Source organism: Paramormyrops kingsleyae, chromosome 15, assembly GCF_048594095.1.
Source record: "Paramormyrops kingsleyae isolate MSU_618 chromosome 15, PKINGS_0.4, whole genome shotgun sequence".
Lineage (NCBI taxonomy): Eukaryota > Metazoa > Chordata > Actinopteri > Osteoglossiformes > Mormyridae > Paramormyrops > Paramormyrops kingsleyae.
Window position 1 is genome coordinate 24,787,636 of NC_132811.1, and position 25,699 is coordinate 24,813,334.

Below are 25,699 nucleotides of genomic sequence, written 5' to 3' on the forward strand. Positions count from 1 at the left end.
TCACGCTGGAACCTTAGCGGGGGCGGGGGGTGGGGGCAAGGCCATGGGTCAGGCAGAAGCGATAGGCTGTGAGGGCGGGATTCTAGTGGTCCCAGAATGCGCAGAGAAGTGACAAATGTCTCACCTGAGTATAATATCCATTCTTATTCGGAAGTCTTTTGACACAGCGTAAGTTATAAATGCCAGTGCTAAATCCAAGATGGAGCCTTGACACTAATGCCCCGTAAGCCCCCGTGTGAAACGCACCCAAATCTGCTAATGTTTGTGTCAGTGACTTGACTCACGCTTCATAGGTGTATTTACATTTCCCTGTAGGAACTTCTCCCGGATCGCTGCTGTTTTCCTGCCTTTGTCTAATCCCACAACTTATTTATTTATTTCCACTGTGAATATATTCCTTCCGAGGAGAATGTGCCGGAATTGTACATGCCTGAGCAGTTTAGCCTCTCCCTCCCACCCTCCCTCATGACATGGCTGCATGCTCAGTGTTTCCGTCAGCTTTCCAGGTGATAACCAAACCTAACGTAGCGCTAATGGCAGCCTGTGCCTCCTGCCTCTCATCTGACGTTTTGGTCAAATAGGCCGTATATTAAGTTACACAAACCATGCCCCTCGTTATCGCCTGCTAATTGGGGGGTTCCTCTGCATTCTGTTAGTGTTGCCATGTGCGTAACGAGTGCCGCAGCCTCGCCACCGACCTTTTGGCCTGTTGTGTCGGTTGGAGACAAGTTTCTGCTTTTTTGACTCACTCCTGTCAGAAGCGATGAAGGTGAGGCCTACATAGCCGTAGGCAGGTGTGTCAGTGCCGCTGACCCCAGCACCCCCTCCCTACTGGCTACACGTGAAATACACCTGGGGCCTGCAGGTTAAGCTTCTGATTAGAGCAGAAACGACCACAGGGCATGAACATGTACTTGCACACATATGTGAACAAAAACACATACACATACGCAAACGCATACACACATGCATGCACATATACATGCACACATACACGTACACAAATGCATCCATGTATGCTTACATGTGCACATACACACGCATGCATGCACACATTCATGCATGCTTGCATGAATGTGTGCATGCACGTACACATCCTTCACACATACATACACATAAATGCTTATTTGCATGCACACATAAATGCATACTTGCATGCACACATACACAAGAACACACGTACACACATTCTTGCATGCATACATGCACACACTTAAACACACACATATACGCATGCATATATGAACACTTACACACATGCATATATGCACACGTACAGGCAAGAATACATGCACACACATACATTCACTTGTACACTCCTATAAGCTAACAAATGAGCATCACACAAATGCATACACACATGCATATATGCATGCATACATGTACACACACTTACATGTACACACATGGAAGCATGAAGGCATATATGCACACATACATATACACTTGTTTATGCACACACACATGCACACCAACACATAAACACATGCTAGCCTGCACACAAACACATACACTCATGCCTATTCACATACGTACAGGCGTGCATAAATGCACACATACGCACACACATACACACACTTGTACATTCCTATCACCTAACAAATGAGCGTCACACAAATGCATACACACATGCATATATTCATAAATACATGTACACACACTTACATGTACACACATGCAAGCATGGAGGCATACATGCACACATACTCACATGCACTTGTTCATGCACACATACACATAAATAATCATGTACACCAACACATAAATGTATGCTTGCATGCACACAAACATGCACACATACACACATATACACAAACATATATGAACGCATACATACATGCCATACACACACATACAGGCATGCATACATGCACACACACACATACATTCACTTGTACACACCTGTCATCCAACAAATTAACGTCACTGAACCACTTGACTTTCCATTTAAGGCAAAAAGGCAGTGTTATTCTTTTTAGTAAAAATAATGAACATACAAGCACACATTCACATGCAGTTACACGTGAACAAACACATACGCGCACATATGTAAACATATGCATGCACACATGCATGCATGCACACATACACATAAACGCATGCTTGCATGCACACATACACACACTTGAACATGCATACAAACACATACACATACATATATGAAGACATACACACATGCCTATACACACACATACAGGCACACATACATGCAGACATATGTAAACACACATGTACGCACTTGTACACGCCTATCCGCCAACAAATTAACGTCACTGGACCACTTGACTTTCTCTTAAAGGAAAAAAAGCAATGTTATTTTTTCCAGTAAAAATAATGCGAGCTGTACTGTACGCAGTACAGTATATATGTGTGAGGCATACTGTACTATACATAATATGTTTTATCGTGCCTCAGAGTCGGCAGAATCTGCTTTGAGTGCAAAACCTTCATAAATGCCAGTTAAAGTGCAGGAGAGGATATTTCTGAGGTTACAGATATGAAAAACAGTCCTGTGTTAGTCTCACTTTATTTCTTTAAAGGGGAGAAATATCAGTTTAGCCAGGGGATATGGGAAATGCCCCATTTGCCATTAATATAGTACAGAAACATGCTGCTCCAACTGGCATATGTTTTCTGATAGTACAGGTAGTGTTTTGAAGGAAAATAATCCAAATTATTAGTTGATAATAGAATTCATAATGTGATATGGGTAGAAGGAAAATGGCGGAATGCCAGGATGGGAATTTCTTATTGTAGCATCCACAGTATGTTCATTAGCTGCTCCGCTGTAACTTCTTAGCAGGATGCTAACTGTCAAGGCCAGACCTCATTCTCATGCTGCCATTGGGACTATGAAAGCTCTCGCTCTTTTAACTGAGTACTGTAGCTACCTCCTTGCTACATGTGCATGGGTACCTACCCCCCCTTCCTCACTGGAATCCTTTCTGTATTTTCGACTCCCCAGGCATTGAAAGATTTATGAGTGCCCCCACGCGGCAGTGCAAGTCACGCACGTCGGGCAGTGTGCCGGACGTCCGTATGGCCTCACATTCTGCCACATGCCCTGTGGGGGGTGGGGGGGGGGGGGGGCGTACCACTCTGGACTCCAGGTGTAGTGGCTGAAACTGATTACTCTAAAAAAAGTGAAGGGAAAAAAATAAACGAACAGATGTATGCTGTAAAATATTAATCACACCTGATGTTTGTGAAATAAAAAACACAGGAGGAAATACTTTGCTTGGTACTGCAAGAACATTGAAGACAGTGAAATAAATAACTGTGAGAACAGCGTGGGGAGTGCCGGCAAGCCGAGGCGTAATACAAGGCCGGTCTGTTATACCACGCAGCCTGTCCGTCACACCTTGGGGCCTGTCTGTTAAACCTTGAGGCCTCTCCGTTACACCTTGGGGCCTGTCGGTTACAGCTTGAGGCCAGTCTGTTACAGCTTGAGGCCTGTCTGTTACACCTTGAGGCCTGTCTGTTACACCTTGGGGCCTCTCCGTTACACCTTGGGGCCTGTCGGTTACAGCTTGAGCCCTGTCTGTTACACCTTGAGGCCTGTCTGTTACATCTCAGGGCCTGTCCGTTATGTATTGGGGCCTGTATGTTGCTCCGCGTGGCTTGTCTGTTACACTGTGAGCCTGAATGTTACACCTTGGGGCCTGTCCGTTACACCTTGGGGCCTGTCGGTTACAGCTTGAGCCCTGTCTGTTACACCTTGAGGCCTGTCTGTTACATCTCAGGGCCTGTCCGTTATGTATTGGGGCCTGTATGTTGCTCCGCGTGGCTTGTCTGTTACACTGTGAGCCTGACTGTTACACCTTGGGACCTGTCCGTTACACCTTGGGGCCTGTCGGTTACAGCTTGAGCCCTGTCTGTTATACCTTGGGGCCTGTCCGTTACATCTCAGGGCCTGTCCGTTATGTCTTGGGGTCTGTACGTTGCACTGCGCGGCTTGTCTGTTACACTGCACAGTCTGTCCGTTACACTACGTGGCCTGTCCATTACACGTCTGGGCCTGTCCGTTACACCGCATGGCCTGAGTGATGTTACACAACATCGAAGCTGAAAACCTGTGTCCTTTTACACGGCACGCCGATGCAGAATTTAAAAGTACAATCGCTCTTCTGACAGTCGATGGTATAATTACCTCTTTGTTATTTTACATGTTAACTCTAATTAGGCTTCATATTAAATAAACATTCCAGTATTAATTACAATATATGCAAATCTATTATTAATGTGTCTGGAATAATTTCCACTTCTAATCTAAGCCTTTTTAAAAGAAGATGATGCACTGCTTCTCTGTAGTATTGGAGGATAAAGGACTCCAATTTCTGCCAGTAACCCACTGCATAAATAACTATATATTATTCTAGTTATTTTAGATAATTGTTTTAGTTATAATATTTACAGTGCAGCTTTTTATCTATATCTATTTTGTCTAGGATTTCCTGGATCTCAGTTTATTTAAACAGTTACATGTACTCTGATAGTTTAAAGTACTCCCTACTTTTTGAAGTAAATTTTTGGTGGATGTTGAATTTTGTTACGTGTCCGTTATTCCTGATTTCATAGGAAATCAGAGTGGAAACTGTGCCGGAAAATCCTGCAGTGTGAGGTCAGACCCAAATCTTAAATACAATTCTGGAATGCCAGGTTTTTTTTTTTAGAAACACCATTTGCCCGATACTGGTGTATAATCGCTGTGTTTCTGTGCATTGACCATTTCCTGACAATGTTTTTCGCATTAGATGTGACACAGTGCAGTTGAGTCTGAAACTACGGCAGAGAGGTTGTGATGTAATAGAGCCAGTTAAAAATAAAATGGGGAAAAGGACATATTTAGTCTGCAGAATCAGGCTCAGTTAATGCTGGCCCTGCACTGTTAGAATTAATTCATGTTGCATAATCAATCTTTGCATTCCTTACTGCACATGAAATGAGGGGCTGTTTCTCTCATCTTAAAAGAGATGCGGCTCAGTGTTTTGCATGACAGTTAACACAATACAAAGATGCACACAATTTATAATTATGATTTCTTTGTGTGAAGTGCGTGTCTTGAATACTGTCAGATTCCAGGCCGTGGCATCATAAGTGACTCGTGTTTCTGGGTCAGCTGTACAGTAAGAACTGCATTCTTTAAGTGCAGTGAACTGTCTAAAATGAGGGTGTGCATTTAAAGAGATATATATATCGTCAGTCAAAAATTTTACATCCAGCACATCAGTACAGCCCTCTTTCAACTAGTTACTAGGAGAAGGTCGCGGGGGGATGGGGGGGGGGGGGGGGTGGATAAAAACCCAGGCATCATTGAGCACATGGTAGTGGCACATCCTGGAAAATGCATCGCAGAGAAGACATGGACGCAATCTGTGGGGGTGGGGTTTGAAACCCAATCTCTGGAGGTGTGAGGCAATAGTGTTACTCACTGAGCCTGTGTGTCATTCTGTATTAGTGTAACCATTTTTATGCAGGATGCCAGTCCATCAGTAGGCACAGAAACACTGGCAGGACAGTTCACTTCAACCACAAGGGATCCAAAGCATCCAAAAAACATCCCAACACAAGAAGAACATGCAAACCCCACACACACAGAGCCAGAGGGGGAATTAAACACCGGCGAGCCTGCAACCTCAGAGGAATGGGGGCCACAGCTCATCTCACTGAGTCATTAAAATACGTGAGAGTGAAATTTAAAATGTTTGAAAAGTGTTTCTGGTTCACTTGAGACTAGATAAATATATATTTTTAGCATCTTCCCTAAAGATGTTTATTACAAAACTGTCCTGGTTTAGCAGTGAAAATGTGTGCAAAACTCTGTACTCAGCAGGAGTCAGATGCTCACTTCTACAGCTTCCGAACGTCGGAGGTGCCGATGTGACGTACTCGCTGGCTCCCCAGGTCAGCCCCCATACCTCATGCCCCCGGGGCTCGTGAGCCAGGGCTCCCAAAGGGGGGGCCTCGAGAGGCTGTCAGCACTGTCATCTCCAGGGCTGACGTAGCTGGGGTGTCCCAGATACACTGGGGCTCCTTCACCACAGCAACCCCCCCCCCCAAACCCTCCCACGCATCTCAGGCTCCTCTCCAATTCGCCTCCGGCTGCAGTCACCTAGCACCGGGGGGGGGGGGCTCCGGAGCAGCGTCAGCTCTTTCCACTTCCGTGCTGATAATTCATACAAATGTAAACGTTTATTTGTGTGGCATATAGCATTTTAAAATGATTTTGTTCTCATTACTTTCGACACAGGGGCCACAGCGACCAGCAGGCACGTTAAGCATTTAAACTGATATATTTATAACTATATTTCTCCTCCCTCAGCGCTTTTTAACATTTAGGCCTGCAGTTCTCATTGGATAATTGAAAATGTTATTTATTCAGTAGGTGGAGGACTGTAGTGGGGTTTGGTAACAGCCAAAACTGGAGTTCATTATAGCCTTTCTGTAAAATTGTCTTACTTAGCTCAAGTATATAGCAAAGTAGCCACTTTCAGTGTATTAAATTCAGGAGTGTAGTTTCTGTGTTTGATTAGGCCATACGTTTTGTTGTACAATAACTTAAGTCCTAGTAGGAAAGGAATTTACATCATTATTACTGACAAACAGGATTTGAAAATATCACAAATGCGTATGTCCTTTTCAGAGTGTAAGCTTCAATGACCATTAGGTTTTGCAGAATATAGAAATGTGTAATTTGCAAGTTTGGATTACACCTTTTTAATATTAATATGTGCAACTCTAATGACATAGAGCCATCGCCTATAGAATGTACCCTTTAAATTATCCATGACCCTTTAACATGACATGGCCGTTAATCACTTGTTGTGTTCCAGTTGGCATCATTAGATCATCAGATCAGTTATGAGCAGGAATCATCATCCTGTCCACACACAGACAAACGCTAGTTAGCCTCCGTGTTAAAATGAAGGCTACGTTTCTAAATGCGAGGTCCATTGTAAAAATTCTATTTTGATATCAGTGTCCATCAGAATTCACCAGACACATGGCCTGTCATACTTTGAACAGTGAGAGCGATTCGCTTCTCAGTTAGAATGTTTGTCGTCTTCCTGTGTTTTCCAGCTGCAACACACAGCTATAGCAATGCTGAGAGTCACAGAGACGGCCATGGTGCAGCAGTATGTAGTCAAACATGCCGAATAGCTAATCGCAAAGTTTCTGCTCCTCACAGAGAGTCACTCAGTCATTCTCAATTATTTTAATCATTCCGATTGCAATACAAATGCTTTGTGACACTTAATCCCTTCACGTATTATAACTGTCACAGTTCCAGGCCAGTTACATTGATCTATAGAGCAGCAGTGATTGTATAATATATCTCCATCGACACAAAGAACAACAGTCCTCCCAATGTTATGTAACAGTGCCTTTCATTCAAACACAGTTGCACGACAACTGCAGAGAGACTTTTTTTTCTACCAAAGAACTAAAATCTGAATTCTTTGTTTTGTCCTGAACTATAACTTCTTACACACTGATTTACCAATCCGCAATTGTGTATTTGTTTGTAATTTAACTTTTTTAAGTTTCATGATTTGCATTGATAAGACTTTTTGTCCCGGAATGTAGTATGTAATAGACATTGTCCAAATATAAATATTTTTGAGTGTTATACATTGTTTATAGTCTTTTGTGAGGAGAATGTGACAGTGCACCCTTTATTAACAGCATGCAGGTTTTTGTAAATACAACTAATCATTTTTAAATCTTTGAGTTTTGTGTGCCATTTGTTATAATGCTTACCTCAGTCTGGTATTGGCAAGATGTGTCTGTCTATCTACCTATCTGTTTTTACATTATGCATTTGAAAAGTGGTTACATGCCTGATTAAACATTTAATTGTTATATATTGGCATTGTTGGTTGGTTACTGTCATTGTACGTTACCATCAGTAATGCTGTTTTCCACCTTTTGCTGAAGTAAAGGGTCAGTTTCCTGGTGCTTTGTTCCATTGAACCACACGTTTGGGGGTATTTGCTTGAAAGCCCAGGTGCTGCTGTCTGCCAGCGGGGTTTCTGATGTGCCGTGCTGTATGGGGTGTAAATCACAGTGTCTGGGTCTGTGTGCGGCATTAAAATGGAGCTTAATGACAGTGTGGCCCCACCCCAAAGACAAAGGAGAGCGTTAATTGGGCGCGGGCGGACGGTGGGGGGGGGCATGCCAGGAGCGATGGGAACCTGGGTGGAAACACACTCATTTTCTCCTCTCACACACTCAGAGCCCTGCTGTTTTCCAGGAAACAAATAACGGCTTAGTCAGAGCGCCCCCGAGTGTGGCCACTCACCAAAAATAGGCACGGCGCACGGCGCGGGCGAGCACAGAACACGGGGGCCGTAATCGCCCTCTTCCTGCTCCTCAGGCGACCGTTACGGGCCATGCAAGGGGGAGGTCGGGACCCCACAATTTAGCACGGGTCACTGCAGATCTTGCTAATTAGCGGGAGCGGCGGGCTGCAAGAACGGGGAGGGGAGGAATATGTGACAGAAAAAAAACACCCGCAAAACGAACTGCTGTGCAGCTGCGGCAGTGTCACAGCGAATGAGATCGATACGCTCGGTGCCCCGCTGTCCACGCTGACAGATTTTGGGGATCGTGCAGGACTGCAGGCCTGGGGAATGATGGGCAGCATACAGCCCAGCCGGGGCTTGGTAGCGTGTCTTTAAATTCCTTTTATTTGCTGACCGCTTCGTTTGCATCGCCAGCTTCTGTTTCCTCAAAATGCCTATCAAGCTGCTCTTGGCTTTAAGACTGACATGTTTGGGGATGGAAAGTGATGGAAAATATTTAAACCGACCCTAATTAAAACCGTATAAAAACAGCAGTGCATCAATTGTATTTGCAATTCTACCCGGTAATTAACAACAGGAACAAATGTAACCATTATTGTAATGAAGCGTTTTGGCTTGTCTTGTCCATTAGGGTGTGTTTATTCTTTTATTATAATGGGCTCTTCTTGTTCCGTTTTTACATTTTTAGATGTAAGTTTGTTTTGTTTTTTTTGTTATTATTTACCTGCCTCCATTAGCTGGCATTTTCTGTTATGCAAATCAGAGTTTGGGGGGGGGGGGAGTCTGAATCAGTAGATTTAAGCAAAAATTCAAATAACGAAATGCAATGAAAGGCGTCCACTGGCTCTGATGGCACAGGACTGTCACCCTGACTTAGGCCTGCATGCTACAGACGGCTGTCGGAAAGCAGCAAAGGGTTCCAGAGAGTGTTCCGGGGAAAGGGTCCTCGCTGAGGCGTGACGCCCGCAGCCAGCGCGGCCGGCGCTCGGACGGGCCCCATGCCGGCCCGATCCCACAGGCCCGTGGGAGAGAGCGCCAGACGGCAGCTGGGGCACCTGCCAGGGCTATTTCGGGCGTGTGGCGCAGTGGGCTGTACCCGCTCCCCATGCACGCGCAGAGCAGCCCGTTGTTGTGACAGGCGGCGCTCAGGCCGCCAGCCCGTGTTGGTCCATAATCTGCAGCTTCTGCCCACATCAGTGTGTCTATGCGAGTGTGTGTCGCAGTATGTGCGTAAGACTCCTGGGGGTGGAGTGGAGGTACCCAATGGGGGGGGGGGGGTGGGAGATGGCGCTTTTGTCTCGGGGAAGCAGCTGAGCCTGGAGACGTCCTGCTGCCCACGCTGCCGTGGCGCAGGTCCGGCTCGCTGGTGGGTGGGATCCCCGCTTGGAAACGCCTCCGGCTGCAGCAGCTGCTTTGGTCGCTTCTCTGTCCTCCTGGGGGTCACAGCTTCCTCTCCCCAGTCATGCTAGAGTTTGGGCAGGCCGAGGGTTGGAGCCATTCTGCTGGGGGGCAGGGCCATGGGAGGAATCCACAAGGGAGCGACCCAGGAACCTGACAGGAATCCGCTGTTTTATGAGGGTGGGGGGTGGCAATAAGAACAAGGCTGTTTGCCGCAGCACACAGGACCAGCCGCACTGGCGGGACATGCTCCTGCACAGCTGTGATGGTGAGGGACTCAATGTTTGAGGGACTGGACGTTGCTCCAATGGGCCAACTAATACCCGTCTAGGTTTCCCCCGTGAAACACCACAGTCTTGCAGTTTGCTCCATGATGTTGCCTAACATTTGCGAGAGAAAACGCAGCTATATTAACCACACTATGAGTGTGCGGGCCTGTAGTTATTTCTGTGGTTCTATTTTGGAACCACAACGGAGTACCACTGTCGGATCAGCATCAGTGACATCCGCGTCGAGTCAAGAATATCCTCCCCAGGACCAGGGTAATCCGTAGAGAGTGAGGCAGAGAACCATGTTTGGCATGGGGAGAACAGTTCCTATTCTGCCCCGAGCCGGAGCCCCAATCGTGTTTATGGGCCCAAGGGGAGGAGTTCTGCCTTCTTGATTCACCGTTGAGCATAGCATAGCCTCCGGCGGGGGGGGGGGGGATGTCGAGTGAGAGATATTGTGAGGATGTTGAATCTTGAATCGGCCACTGGGTGCAGTGATCTGGAAGCGCTAACCTGTGCAGTTTTGTGAGACACCTGGGTACCTGGAAGTCCCCGTCTCTCCTTTTAATGTGACACTCCCTTTCTCCATTCCAGGACAGAGCCTGGGCTACGGATTCGTGAACTACATTGACCCAAAGGATGCGGAGAAAGCCATCAACACATTAAACGGACTCAGACTTCAAACCAAAACCATCAAGGTAAGCTCAAAAAGAGCACTTTACTACAGCATGGCTGGCAGGTCCGCAATGGCATGCCGGTCCACCATGGCATGGGCGGCGGGTCCACGATGACACGGGTGGCAGGTCCACGATGGCACGGGTGGCAGGTCCGTGATGGTATGGCTGGCAGGTCCGTGATGGTATGGACGGCAGGTCCGTGATGGTATGGACGGCAGGTCCGTGATGGTATGGCTGGCAGGTCCGTGATGGTATGGCTGGCAGGTCCGTGATGGTATGGACGGCAGGTCCGTGATGGTATGGCTGGCAGGTCCGTGATGGTATGGCTGGCAGGTCCGTGATGGTATGGACGGCAGGTCCGTGATGGTATGGCTGGCAGGTCCGTGATGGTATGGACGGCAGGTGTGTGACAGAATAGGCGGTGGGTCCGCTACGACAGCAGGCAGCACACGGAGCAGGACAAACAAACACAAATAGCGAGGAGCGATCAGATGGTACTGTGGGGGGGCTCGCGGGGTGGGGGTGGGAGGGGGTGCCTTCCCTCTGCTGTCACATGCACAGAGGTGTTCTGATACCCGTCTGAAGGCAGACCTGAGAGCCAGTATGCGGCAGCGTTGGCCTGGGCACATCGCCGTCAGTGTGGCATTCCTCCAAGGACATCCGCACCTGGCTAATTCCCCTCCCTCATCCCCTGGAAAGAGGCGTGCGTCATGGCACACGGCACGGGCTTGCGAGGCGGCCCTCTAAAGGGCCCCGAAAGAATGGCCAGTGGGATAATGAGCTTCCAGAGGTTGTAATGCCGAAGTAGAACAGCGGGAATAAATAAAAATGGACATTAATGGAGAGGACTGCTCCACGCTGGTGTGGGAACATGGCGGAGAGACCGCTGTAATAACAACGTTAGCCTGTGGAAGGCGCCCTCCCCGTCCCGGAAAATAAACAAAAGCGGACCCTTTCTCTGCCATAATGACCCTGATCATCTTATGCTCATCTGAACCTAAACAGGAGAATTATGATGATTATCACAAATCACGATATGGAAGGTGGCTTTGGCAGCCTAACAGTCAATTAAGAGAGAAAGCCGCCGATGGCTGCTTGCGTAGGATTCAGGTGCTGAGCAGTAGTTAAAAAAATCAGGGAGGCAGATAAAGTGTTTATGGGAGGTGCAAAACCAGCCTACGGATGAAAGTAATATATATTACAATAAATGTTTGGTGGTATCTGATGTTTTTATGGGTGTAAATTTAGGCCCAAATTAGACCAGAATTAGATTAGTCTCCTGGACAGGCAGAAGAATTTAATTCATGTGTGTACCCTGCCAATCACAGTGAAATGATGTAAGCTAATTACAGTGTTACGAAGATAAGATAGGGTCCTGTGGTACAGACCTGGGGGTGAATGCAGTCGCTAGCCAAAACACTAGCTGCTGATTGACATTCTCCCAGGAACGTTAACCATTAGGGTGAGGACATGCCTTTGAGGTGGACCCCGAAGGTGGGGAAACGGGTCGCGATCAGCTGGGAAGTAGCTGAATCCTGCGTGACTAGAGTGATCTTCAGCTGGGGATTAGCGACTCTGTGCATCCTACTCGACAGAGAATGAGTCACTCAATTAATATTCTCTCCGTGCTGCCGCCACCCCCCTGCTACTTTTGGGTGAGCTACCACTCTAAAATGACGCCGCGAAAACAGGCGTGTATCACAGGGGGGTTTACAGCCGTCTTAAGCCAAGTCCTCCAAGATGGTGAGCTTCTGCAGCCAGGCTAGTCTTAAGGAACACCAAGCTGACAGAGAGCATGAAACACAGATACTACAGATACTTGAGGGAGGGGACACAGAGTGAAGTGAAGCACTTATTTTTTGAACACCACTGTATTTCCCCTGTGAAAATATCTACACTGCAGCAGTCAGGAGACTGCTATAAAACTGTAGGCAGTAAGGCCTGGGGCACAGTGGCTGCAGGTTCGAACTGCTCACATTAACACACTCATCGAAAAAGAGCTACCTTCAGCCCTGTTCCAGCCTTCAGAGGGGAAGGTGCTCGTCTCATTCCCCTCTTTCGATTAGTGTTCTCTCCCATTTCAGTTCAGTTTTAGGGAGTATTTAGTCATTCCGATCACTGTGGGACAGACCACCCCAGGAAAAAAGGGGGTGTGTGAATGCCTCTTCTACATTTCCTGAAAAGTGTGGTCAAGGTCATCCTGCTCTTCAAATATCCAGTGGCTGCCACAGGCCGTTATTTCTGCACCAGAGGTTATCTTGAGAAGCCATGCAGATGAAGACAGGCTCCCTAATAGCAGCAGACAAGCCGGCCTCGCAGCTGAGCGCGCCGCTGTCTTTCGGGAAAGTCAGATGGGCGGTTCTCGGAATTGCAGGACAGCTCGCTGCGGAGAAGGAAAACACGTTTGCTGGAGAGCGAGGGGGGTGGAGACAGAGGAAAAGAGAGAGAGAGAGAGCGTGAGATTGGGTTTGTGGGGAGAATGGCTGTGATTTGGGGGCAGGCCTGTGTATGAGGGGGGGGGGGTGTTTGTATTCCATGGGTAGCTGGGGGGGCTCCTCTCTGATGGCACACCAGCTGCCGGCCTCCAGAGCATGACTGAAGCTCCTGATCTCCTTGACTCTGATCTCACCTTCAGGCCAACAGCTCACGCCCTGCTCACCCTCAGTGACAGGGGGGGTTGGGGGGGGGGGAGGCAGAGAGCCAGGAGGCTCTAATCCTAACCCTCCTCTGATGACCCTTTGGTCTGCGTCAGTATATGCATTTCAGCCCCTATTACTGGTGATTTCACGCATGCTTTTTTCCCTCTGTTATTGCGTGTTTCTCCTCATGGGGTGGGGGGGTGGAGGCAAGGCACCCAGCAGAGGTGAGAAGAACATCGCCTCCTGCAGGAGAGACGGGGTTCAACAACCTGACAAAGTGTTGATGGATCAGGCATCTGGATTCGCCAGACTAGAAGAGATGGGGGGGCAAGGGGGGGGGGGCAAAGAGAGGGAATGTGGAGAAAAAAAGAACAAAGGAGGGATGGAGGACAGAGTCGTTTATCGCTCAGAATGTTATCGTTTTGTGTTTTGAATTATAACTGCAGTTTCTCTGCTTTCCTTCATAATTAATTGTTGATGAATTGGAAATGCAGCCGGAAACATTCCCTGCATGCGCCTTGGCAGTCGAGTATACATTTAATTTTAAAATTGGATGTAAAACATAGACAACGACTTGGCAGTAAATGAAACCGTAGCGAATCGGCACGGTTCGTTTAGGGCCGGCGCCCATGGCTCCCTGTAAACGCCTAAATCAGCCAGGCGATTTGTTTTAGGTTAGGCGTGTTTTTCACATGTGGAGAAAGGAAATGATTTTAGACGGTTTGCTTTTTAGTGTGGACACCCTGGAAATATAACGGCGGCTGTCCACAAAAACGTCGGTGGGTCTGGGTACTATCAGAAGGAGTATGTCGTGGATGAAGCCTGAGGCTGCTGTCCATGGTACTGGCTGGACACAGCGTGGGGGCTCTCTCTGCAGTCTCAGCCCCCCCAGGTAGCAAGATAAGCCAGAGGCCCCCCACTGCGATGCCGCCTAAGACACGTGTCTGTGGCGTGTTCTCACTCTCAGGCATGTTCTGGTACCTTCAGGCGCGTGTGCACACGCGTGCCATTTGAGAGTGCTGTGAGTCACCACTCACGCTCAGCGGGTGTGTGTGGGGGGGGCGGCATTAATCGTACGTGCGTAGTGAAAGGAATTAAGTAAGTTTGAAGCCAGAAGCAGGCAACTGTGATGATTTTTAGCTGGCAGTGAAAGGGGAGGGGCATTCAAAGGAGCAGGAATGGTAATGGCAAGCAGCTCTCTGTGGAGCCCTACAGGCCCAAGCGGAGGCCCCGAGGTCAAACAGGAAGGTCAAACTGGGAGTCCAATCAATGAGTCCAGTTTCATTAGGTATGGCACATTTTTATCACACCAGTCACTTTAAATTGTGGCTCAAACCATTAAAAAATTTATAATTATTAATTATTATTACTCAGCATTAAATAATTTGAATTTTAGACTTATTGTTTATGAAAACCTCTTATGGAGCACCCCCCAATTGTTAAAGTTACTTTATTTCCTTTTTCCATATTTCTTAGTTACTTTATAAAAAATGAATGTTTTCACATAAATTAATGATGTGTCTTAAATGACAAATAAAAGGTGAACGACTAAGGTAAACTGCATATTAATCTAAGCATTACAGTGTGACAGGTGTAGTAGCATGCTTTCTGCCTGGCGGTTTGTATGTTGTTCTCTTTACGCCCACTGGGGGAGCAGTTCTGCCCTCTGTAAATGTAGTGTAGTATACCGTTCGCTGACATTACTCCCAGAATACCCCATGTCTTCCTGTCTCCCTGCCCCGCACAGGTATCATACGCACGGCCCAGCTCTGCCTCCATCCGAGACGCCAACCTCTACGTAAGCGGCCTCCCCAAGACCATGACGCAGAAGGAACTGGAGCAGCTCTTCTCCCAGTACGGGCGCATCATCACGTCCCGCATCCTGGTGGACCAGGTCACAGGTATCCATGGGCCGGCTGTTTATCCACACACACAGACGTGCACGTGCCGGTCACATTGTTTGCCGTGGAAGGTCACGTGGGGAGAGGGATCGCGCCGTTTCCATAGGTTTAGATGTATTCACTTTCCAAACTGTGGACCAGCTGTACCCCTGAGGTCCCGCCTACAAGAGATTCTGTTTTGTTTATCAACGAATCGCAATGAGAGAGGATGACACACGCTGTCTGTGCTCAGGAGCTGCCTGCTTTCACGTCATCCGGAGAACGACAAAACCAAACATTTGACCTGCCTACAATCTCAGCATGCAGTGCTGACAGCAGGGGCATTTCTAGCTATTGAAAAAAATCAGGGGCTAAGTCAAGTTTATCTGGAGCTTAACTTTGTTTTTTTGAAGGAACAGTGGCATTGGGGGTAATATACTGTACTCAGGGTCAGGCTTAAAATACCCAGGGCTGTAACCCGAGTGATCGGATCTAACGACTCCCATGGCTGACAGAACAAATTAGCTAACAGACACTGTCAGAAAAAAGGGTACCAGTTTGTACCTTTGCTTGTCACTGGGGCTGTACCATCAAGGGTCTGTCAATTGTACCCTTAGCTGTATGTAACTTGGAAATGGACAAACAACACTACTTCACCCCCAATGGTATAAAAATGTTCCTCAGATTCCATTTCTGTATCTTAATAGGTACATTCACCCTTGAGGGTACAGTCCCAATGACAGCAAAAGTACAAATTGGTACCCTTCTTTCTGAGAGTGTAGGTGCTGATAAATAGTGGACACCAAAGTGTAGACGCAGTTTGGACCAACCTCATTCCACCAGTCTGACCATTGTGTGTGGGGGGGGGGAGGTCAGGAACATAGAAACCACAGAGGACGTGTACTCCCAATATTTAATTTCGCTTCATTCACCCCCCCTCCATACATAGACCTTTGTACCTTGGTATATACATTATTAAGTTGTGCACCCCCAATATGAAACTCTCTCCTGAGTCACTGGGGAGCTCTGTACGATGTCCCCCGGTGCTCAAACGACCCCGCGGTGCTCCACCCACCCATCGAATCCATTTCCTGCCCAACCTCAGGAGGCCGGGCCCCAGGGAATAGGGGGGGCAGGTCTGCTGGAGGAATTTTAATGACTAATTAAATTTTAGTTGCTAGTAATTAAGAAACAAGGAGGACTTGGGAGGGACGAGAGGAAGCACAGCCAGTAAAGATGGTGCAGAAGGGCAGGATTCTCCAGGTAACCTCTGGGGGGGCAGGGGCTGGGGGGGCACGCTTCCAAGGAGATGCTCCTCTTCGGCTTTCACACTGAAGGCATGAGGCCTCCAGAAACTGGCCAATCAGACATTGAGAATAATGCGAGAGCGGCCTGTCACCGGCGAGCAGTATTCAGCGTTTATTTAGACAGCCACCCTGGGTTAGACGCAGCGCCGGGCGCTATGGAAACAGGACAGCCACTGCTTATCACGGCTCTCAGCCGAGACGTCAGGAGCCACTTGCACTCGCGGCTTAAAGATGCACCGTCTGCAGCATCGCATACCGCGTGGACCTTCCTCTGATTTCATCCCATTGTTTTTTTCCACACTCACAATTGCAGTCGACAGCACTTGAGGGATGCCACTTTGAAGTCCTTAACCAGCCTGCCCCTGCTGGCAGAGAGGTGTAGTTTCATTCATACAGTGGCCTTTCCCTCATGCTTCCATGCATTATCGATCTGTGACTCAGCAGATCCCAATGGGGGCATTTGGAGCTGTACAAAACTGCAGTCCTTGACGTTCATTTAGATTCTTCTCTGATATTTCATTGATTATTTTACGTTAATATCTCATATTTCCCCCTTTTCTGACTGAGAAGACATCAGTCACAGGATTTGTACATAATATCACCCCACTTGTTCTTCAGGGAGAAGTTCATGAAGTTCAGTAATAACTATGAGTTTAAGCACACGCTTGAATGAAAATATAATAATGGGCTGGCTTTAACTGATAATTAAATATTTTAAGCCGCTGGTCTGAGCCAAGCAAGAAGCCATCGTTCCTGTCAATAAGAGCAAGCATGTCTATTAAAAGTATATAAAATAAAATAACTTCTTCCTCTACTTGGAATCCCATGTAAGTACACCTTTAAAATTAAACCACCAAAGATAATTTGTACTTCTCACTTACAAATTATCCATCCATCCATCCATCCATCCAGCCATCTTCCATACTCCTTATCCAGTCCGGGATCGTGGGGTTCCTGCATTTTTATATAAATATTGACAGTTCAGGGCATAATGTCAACTCAGGTGTGACCACATTCTGCTATATTTGTTATGATTTCTATTTATGCTCCCATGTTGAATTATTTATGCTATAAATCATATAATGTTTTACTTTCCAAGGTCAGAAATAATTTCCTGGCTCTCCCATGTCAGTTGTAAATAGAGCATCACATCAGCACGCTTCACACACCTCATCAGCCAGACGCCTTCGATTCCACACCTTTCCGGTGCAGACCCCCCACCTCAGCACCTACCTCAGCACAAGCCAGTCTGCTGCTAACCCCGGTCCGAGTCAGCGGGAGCGCGGAGTGATTTTATTTGCTCCCCCTGTAATGTACTTGACGAACAGAGTTAATAAACATGCTTGCTAACACCCCCCCCGTATAAAAGGCTGAGCACAAAGAAAACATGTGACAAGATGGGCTTTCACAGCAGTGCCAAGGCTTTCGTTGGTAGCCCGTCCTCGGAACTTTCCAGGTTTCCAGCCCTGAAAATGTGGCTGCGGTGTGCGGCTGAGGTGTGGTGGTTGGTGGGACCAGGACACCGACAGCTACCCGTTATTAATAAGCCCTCTCTTCTCAGCAGGTGCCCTGAGTGTGTGCCCGCGCGTGTGCCAGGTGTGTGTATGTGCCAGGCTGAGATAGGTACAGGTGAGGCTGTGTAAGTCGCAATAGCAGTTACTGTGTGGAGACGTGGCATTCGGCAGGGGGGACACAGCAAGCCGGCTGTTTGCTTTGCTTTGTGTTGCCGTCACCAATCAGCCAGAAGCTCATTATTTTAACACGGGGAATGAAATAAGTGCAGAAAACAAACACTGCCATCAGGATTAAAACATTTTTTTTTGCCACAGATTTATGCTGCAGTGTCTATTTTTGCCCGCCCCTTTAAGGGCCTGCTCAGCCAGACCAAAAGCCCGGTGACAGACAGGTCCACGAACTGAGACTGTGATCAGAGGGAGCGGCTGTCAGTGTGGCGTGCTCGCCCCCTCCCATCAGTGCCCCCTGCAGGCAGGTGTGATGGGCACAACTGCAGGGGCACAAAAGTTTAACATAAGCTCACGTTCCTGGGCTTGCCAGGCCCTCTGGGGGAGGGCGATAAGTCCCCCACCCCACCTACTTACTGAGTATTGTAAACTCTTCCTCACATCTCTGCGTTATGCCTAGTCCAGCGCCCATAGAGCCTCTGCCGACAGGCAGGAGCCCGCGGGGTTGGAGAAGGTCACCTCAGAAGCCATCCAGAGAGACCACACAAACAGATCGCTTTTGTGAACGCCAGGCTCTTTTCGGGTTAAAGATGAATGACTAGCCATTGGGTGATATTCATAATGCACTAGTGTGCACACATCAGAGCTGCGCTAGTGTCCTTCGGGGTATTTATGGCAGCTGAAACATTCATATGACGCAGGTCCTTTTAAAAACGAAAGGGCCGCCGTCAGCAGCTTTCCGGCCATTCGGGAACGTCTCCGGGACTTGAGTCGCCATGAGTAGGAACTTCTGGGGATGTAGTTCATCACGCACCCTGTTATGGGCACAGAAGGGAGCTGCTTCAAACCCCAAAGCAGGTTTCGTACTCATAACTCAGAGCAGCTTAACCTGGAAAGATATCCAGCACTGTAATTGGATTTATTTACTAGTCACTCTGGATAAAGGTGGGGGCTTAACATCGAAATAATTGTGTTCCGGTGTGTGTTTGGCCATGATGGAGTCACTCGTTTTTAGATTTCAGGGGTCACAAAACACAAGAATTACCGTAAGCGACTTTTCAGGTCCGCTTCAGATATGACAGCAAGCTGGAACAATCCATCGTGCCTCCATTCACCAGCACAAGGTGATCGCAGGTTGGAGTCGATGTAGGGGTGGAGGCAGGAATAAACAGATCCTGAATGGGAGGAGCAGAGAATTAGGGTCAATGAAATTGTCGCTGCACCCTGCACCATTTCATACAGGCCTCGCACCCCCTCTCCAGGCCCCTGGGGCGGGTATCCTGTCAGGGCGTTCCCTGGTGTTGGCCCGTCTGAAGCACCTCCACGGGTTGGCAGACTTGCCATCACTCGCTGGGGTCCTCCATGTGGGCGACTGTGATCCCCCCCCCCCCCCGCCCTCCATACAGCCGCGCTTTGAGGGGGAGATGAAAGCATGACTGCTGGCTGGCACTAGCGCTCTCGCCCCTGGACCCGGCACGTGCAGCACTCACTCCGCGGCCGTGATCCCACCCTCTTCTCGCATTTATTCTGTCTCCAGGTGAAATTTCCCCGGTCGTAACGCGATTCGGCCCCTCGCTGCAGCGCCCGCTCGTTACGCGATTAGACACTATTTTTAAAATGCGGCAGAGCGAATCGGGGATGATGCAGAAAGGCACAAATACCGCGTGGTGCCGGGCGAAACAGCATGGCCCTTGGCCGTTAATTACAGAGGCAGCGGTAAGCCAGCGCTGTCAGCGTGTCTTAAAGGGCCGATGCTCAGCGTGCTGTGTCGCCCCCCCCCCAGGCGGTTCACGGGGCGTGGGCTTCATCCGCTTCGATAAGAGGATAGAGGCGGAGGAGGCCATCAAGGGGCTCAACGGGCAGAAGCCGTCCGGTGCCACCGAGCCCATCACCGTGAAGTTCGCCAACAACCCCAGCCAGAAGACCAGCCAGGCCCTGCTCTCCCAGCTGTACCAGTCCCCCAATCGCCGGTACCCAGGGCCGCTGCACCACCAGGCCCAAAGGTTCAGGTAAATAGCCCAGGTGACGCTCGACCGCGGGGATCAAGCCCTTCATTAAAGACCAGTGTGTGTCAGAGGGCTCGCGAGTGTGCATAGAGGAAATGACGTTGCATCAGAGTGTTATCGCCATACGAAAAAGGAATTAAAACGTTTGAATATGGTTATATTTGGAGATAAGCCAGTCACAAAGGCTATGTGCCATGGAGTAATCTCATTGCAGGTTCCCGGAAACAAGTCCCCACGCCTGGGCCTAACCAGCACCATTAAACGCTTGAGAGAGACTGTGCACAAGAGACAGTGGGGTTCTGTCGTTCACAATGTCTCCCCAGAGTTCCCTGCAAGTGTCATTCCCGTGTCTCACGCTGCGATCCCTTCCTTCTTATTGCCTATCCGTTCTCACCCCTATCTTCCCCTCCATTCCCAGTCTCTTCCTTACTTTTCCTTCCACTACTTTCCTCCTCTCTTCTCATTCCTGCTCCCCCCCCCCCCACCCGCCTCCCGGTCACATGCTCAGCTCCATTTTCACCTCTCATGCTGCATTAACAGTTCTAACTATTTTTAAAGTGTGATATTTTCACCTGCCACCTAACAGTTTAAATTCCACTTCTGCCATCACAGTATGAGATAAAAGGACGATCAGCCTTTTTGTTTTTTTTCCAGACAGCAGATATTTTAAACTGTTATTAAACACTGCTGGTTTATTGCCAGTATAAATAGTTAGACTGGAATAAGTCTTTGATTGTGTTTAGGAGAGACAGTAAGGAATCAGTGCAAACGCTCATCCCTCACGTACTGAGCAAAACGGCCATAAACCACAGGATGAAATGTTATCTAAACCTTAAAGTGCAGGAATCATTAGGAATCTGGCGCAGCAGACCAGTTGGTTAATGTTGTTTTTATGTCCCAGCCTGTGTGATTATTCTCCTCCGCCCCCCCATCCAATGCTCACGACGCTTCTTGGCCTGAAATGTTCGTCTCATGAGCATCACCTGCTCAGCACAACACATTCCGGCCCAGAATTGAGTTTCCCATTACTGATGACTGTAATTAGCAAATTATCTCTATTATCTGTAGACCAGCACTTGTAATAATGGCGCTAGATTTAAAGGAGGTGTCCCATCTGCAGGCATTAGAGAAGTCGCCTCACTGTAGACCGGGGCCTTGAAGAGAGAGAGCCCAGAGTCGCCACCCAAGCCAGTCTGCTTCCGATGGACCGGCAGACGGGTCCAGAGCAGCAGCCCGCAGCAGCTTCCTCTGCGCCTCCGGTCCAATTTACTCATTTAGCCACAAAGCAGACTGTGCAGTCCCTGCCCAGATAATTGGCTAATTGCGGCTTTAATGATTCGTTACCTCCTGCCACACACACCTCATATTCCATCAAGTTCCCTGAAGGTCCAGTTTCTGTTGACCTACTGTTTACTGTTGACCTACTGTTGGTGTGGCTTGTTTTTTTAGGAGCGGGAGAGTCTGTAACTGGGAGGAAGCAGGGCAGGTTCTGGTGCAAAACCGGTCCAGTCCAGTCTGGTATTGAAATATTACTGTGGGGTCCGAAAATAGTCAGCGAAAAGAACACGTCCACTTTGGGATTTCATTATTCATTTTAAACATCTGGATATGACTTAAAAATACAAAATAAACCCTTATTTAGACTTAAACTGTAATGATAAATGCATACCCCTGAGTTTTTCCACATAAGCTAACAATTTTCAGATATCACACTTTTTTTCTTTTTTAGAATATTATAAATTTACACAGTCTCATCCACTGTTAAACCTGCCATCTTAACCATCCTGTTCAGGTACAAAACCATTACTGACAGAAATCTAAATTAACCATTCAATATTGAAAGTTTCTGACTAACACTAACAGAAGCAATTGGATTCCTGGGTGTCACATCTTACACTTCACATCAGCCTTCATTCTTCTCATCTGCTGAGTGATTCCTCATTTTTTAGGTTTTGCTGTTGAGAATTTGGTAAAAAAAAAAAAAAAAAATCAATTTGTCCATTGAATAATAAAGCCAATTATGGTAATACAGCGATTCCAATCATAACTGTGGGGAAAGAAGCCCAGTAAAATCCCACTGGTGGCTGTACTGGTGACAGTTTTGCTACCACAAGTGCACACCAGAAAGAAAAAAAAAAAGAATTACAGCAAACTAGGAAATGAGTGGAATTTCCCAGAGGGCCAAAGGGCAGACGGGGGCCTGGGCTCCATGCCCCGCTGCCGGTGCTCAGCGTGTGCTTGTCCCGCTCCCCAGTCTGGGGGGCTCCACAGTGTAACGGCCCCTTTCTGGATGTTTCTTCCTTGAGTGACGCAGGGATGTAGCATTATTTCCATTGAGTGAGCCGACCATCTGCCTGGCATTAACCCCAGAACCCTCCTTCTCTTACAGGCTGGACAATTTGCTTAATATGGCCTATGGCGTAAAGAGGTAATTAAAACTTCACCGAATGCCAGATGTCCATGTTGACAAAATTATTTATATTCTGTTTTATTTATTTTTGAAAGTCACTTGCTTTTGATTCAGTTCGAGGCTCCTACTTGAATTTCTTTTTTTATATTTTATTTAATTTCTATTTATATCCACCAACCACTATTCAAGATAGGAAAATTAAAAGAGAACCGGGGCACTTTCATTTCCTGATTGAGATGATGGCCGCCGTTTTGAGTGTGGGCTTTGCCGCCGTTTTCTTGCGATTGAGGTTTTCTTCAGACTTTTTGCCACGTGTAGTTCTTGATTTCAGGCACGGCCCTTGATTTAGGTGCCCTTCCTATTGCCTGCTGTGAAGCTCAAAGCTGCTCTGCTCTGGCGTTCCTCTGAGCTCTCAGCTCAGTGTTGAAATATCCGTAAATCCCTCACACCGTGAAAGCGTATCTGTGACACGCGTTAGCGGCATCGTGCCCGCAGCCGTGAGGCAGGCTTACCCACGGGCGGCCGCCAGTTCGGACCAGAATTTTGCCGATAATGAACCTCAAGGCCCATAATTATTGCCATCAGTGGGGGGGGGGGGGGGGACCCAGGGCAGAATTGGGCTTCACAGCCCAGGGAAGTGAGGCGACACACCTGGACCCCTGCAGAAAGCATAGCAGCCCCCCGCGGGCCGAGAGACCCTCGGTAACACAACCCTACTGGCACATTTCCACTGGCTACTGCTATCGTTTAGCGACTGCAAAAGGCAAACATGCTTTCTGCCTGCATTTTAACACCAGTACGCCTTAGGATCACACTGAGGGCAGATCAGTGCCCTACTGCAGACCGCCTGAATAAACAGCTTGCTTGGTTGTGAAAACAGTGAATCCTTTATATTCACTGGCTTACATTACAGCAATTAGCCGCAATTCCTGCTCTTGTGAATCAAGGGGCGCACACGGGACTGTGATACAGTGAGGCATGTGAACAGCCTCCAAACGGCAGGCTTCCCTCCAACCTCCCAGGGTCCAGTTCACTCTGGCATGGCAGTGTGATTTACACTCACTGGAAATGCACATTCTTAGGCCAGTTAAGTGTCAAATCAAAAACATATTTCACAGAGGGCTTTTTGAGAAAGCACAATGACATCCAACAACATTCTGCCTCAAGCTGTTCTAAACAGCAACTGGCTTTTTGGGAAAACAATAAAGACAAAGATCTGAGATTATTTGCCAACGGACGAAGCAGGAATCAAGATACCTCAACGGCGCAGACCTGCCTTAAATTAAAACGCCTCTGCTTGCTGGGCACGTCGCTGAACGTAATTATCCGAACAAAGGCAGGTTTTGCAGGCAGCTCGCGGGAGAAGGAGCTACCTGCACTAGGGGGTCTCCGTCGGCTGATGCACATGCCTTTGACTGTTAGATCAGCTGACTGCGTCTTTGTGAATGCCGCTGTGCGACGCCTCTGCTATGCAGAAATCGAAATGTGCTTAAACGCACGGGAGTCATTATCTGCGCATTTTGGGTTTAGCTGCTAGGATATAGTGTTGAATAAGCAGACAGACAAGCTGCCAGTCAGGTCCGGGTCGGTCGTGCACGCCGGGTTATCGATCGGTGTCAGCCGCTGCAGAGCAGACGGGGGCGCCTGGTATCGCTTCCCCCTCCCAGCAAAGCACACTTTCCGCTTCGTCGGCTCCGTCTCCACCCCCCTCTATCCACCAACAACTAGGGGAGAAGCTTCTCCTGGAGACATCTGCGTTTAAGCGGAAATCTCACTTACACGACACCCCAATAACGCCTACAGTCACTCCAGCGGGGACGGACCTTTTACGCGATTTACCGTTTACTTTAAGCGGAAAGGCAATTAAGTGAAGACAACTAACCACAGACATCTATGCATCTCCGAAAGAGGGGGAATATACAAGAATAATATAAAGAGGTTTATTTTGTGCACGACCAGCCTCCCTCCCTGCATTTTACGTGTTTTGATTCAGCGATCCCCCGTGCCTTGCTAAAGCCGACCAAAAGCGCCGTTCCCCCCTCTGTGCTGGCGGCATTTCGCAGCGCCGTACCCCGCAGTCGGCGCCGGCGAAGTGTCCGTTCATCCGGACAGCAGTTACGCCTGTCGGCTTTTCGGCCCGCAAAGAATATCCTTAGACCCCGGCCCATTGTCAATTAATTGCGCGACACAAAATTTAATGTTGAAGTTTGTGGCTCACATCAAAGTAACAATAAACGTCAACACCATGTCAGCCGAATAATGATGTTAGGCCATGGGAATGAAAGTTATAGATTTGCGTCCAGGCAATCCAAAAAAGTGATGCGGCTTTTTTTCATTATTCATTATTTTAGAGTTTTCATTATTTTACTTAGAAGTTAGATTTTACCTCGAGTTTTGCCCCCTTGTGTACTGGTATCATAAAATCTTATGTAAAATAGAAAAAAATAAAGAAATATGAACCACAGATATTCACATATTGTTCATCATCTAAATTAAATACGTAGAGCAATCATTTCAACATTTATTTGGATTTAGTCGTGGAAAAAATGACTTTTACATACCATTCACGTCAGGATCGATCGATGTTGCAGAAATCGGGAATAGGTGTTGACCAATCGCATTGCTCGCTTCAATATCCTTCGGCAATCATCGGGAATCGTCGTTTAAAGTCGGTAAATGATGCCGTGTATTGGTGACAACATCGCAGCGCAGGCAGCAGGGCGTGATCGTTTGGTCGGGGCGCGCGCTTCTCAGAGCAAGACAGCCTAAATCAGCGACAAGAGTGAGTAGACATGTCGTGAAAAGCCTCATACAGCGTCAATTTTAATGGGAAAGACATTTTGTGTAACAGGTTGATTTTTTTGTGGAAATAATGAAAATTTTTGCCAATAATGAAAATTTTTAGCGGCGGCTGTCAAGACATGCGGGCGGTGGACGCAAATCTATAACTTTCATTCCCATGGCCTTACATAGTCTTAATTTTGATTTCCGGTAATAATTAATCATCAGCCACAACAAATACGATATCCATGTCATGTTTTAAATTATAAAAAGACAGTTTGTACCTTGTAGATCCATCCTTATAGTGTGAATATGATACTTGATGCTAAAATGCTTAAATGTTA

The 25,699-nt window shown here is 47.7% G+C and overlaps 1 protein-coding gene and 1 long non-coding RNA gene across 11 annotated transcripts in view; one reads left to right on the forward strand and one right to left on the reverse strand.

The window, feature by feature from the left end:
* Positions 1-25,699, forward strand: part of elavl4 (ELAV like neuron-specific RNA binding protein 4) — a 64,970-nt gene that overhangs the window by 35,146 nt on the left and 4,125 nt on the right. For 5 of the 6 annotated variants that reach the window (XM_023821375.2, XM_023821377.2, XM_023821378.2 and 2 more), the window contains 4 exons: positions 10,568-10,671; positions 15,037-15,190; positions 19,942-20,167; positions 22,554-22,592. In XM_023821375.2, the coding sequence (XP_023677143.1) occupies positions 10,568-10,671; positions 15,037-15,190; positions 19,942-20,167; positions 22,554-22,592 (523 nt within the window). The remainder of the gene's footprint in view (positions 1-10,567; positions 10,672-15,036; positions 15,191-19,941; positions 20,168-22,553; positions 22,593-25,699) is intronic. The other variant, XM_023821379.2, reaches the window with a different exon arrangement.
* LOC111848959 (uncharacterized) lies at positions 7,202-25,361 on the reverse strand. 5 transcript variants are annotated; one of them, XR_011982680.1, is made up of 5 exons: positions 25,136-25,358; positions 19,204-19,333; positions 17,358-18,973; positions 16,782-16,841; positions 7,202-13,057 (listed from the first exon to the last, which is right to left on the reverse strand). It is a non-coding gene; the product is annotated as an uncharacterized lncRNA (long non-coding RNA). The 5 variants fall into 5 exon arrangements; XR_011982678.1 differs by having other exon boundaries at positions 7,202-13,033; positions 16,782-18,973; positions 25,136-25,361; XR_011982677.1 differs by having other exon boundaries at positions 16,782-18,973; positions 25,136-25,361.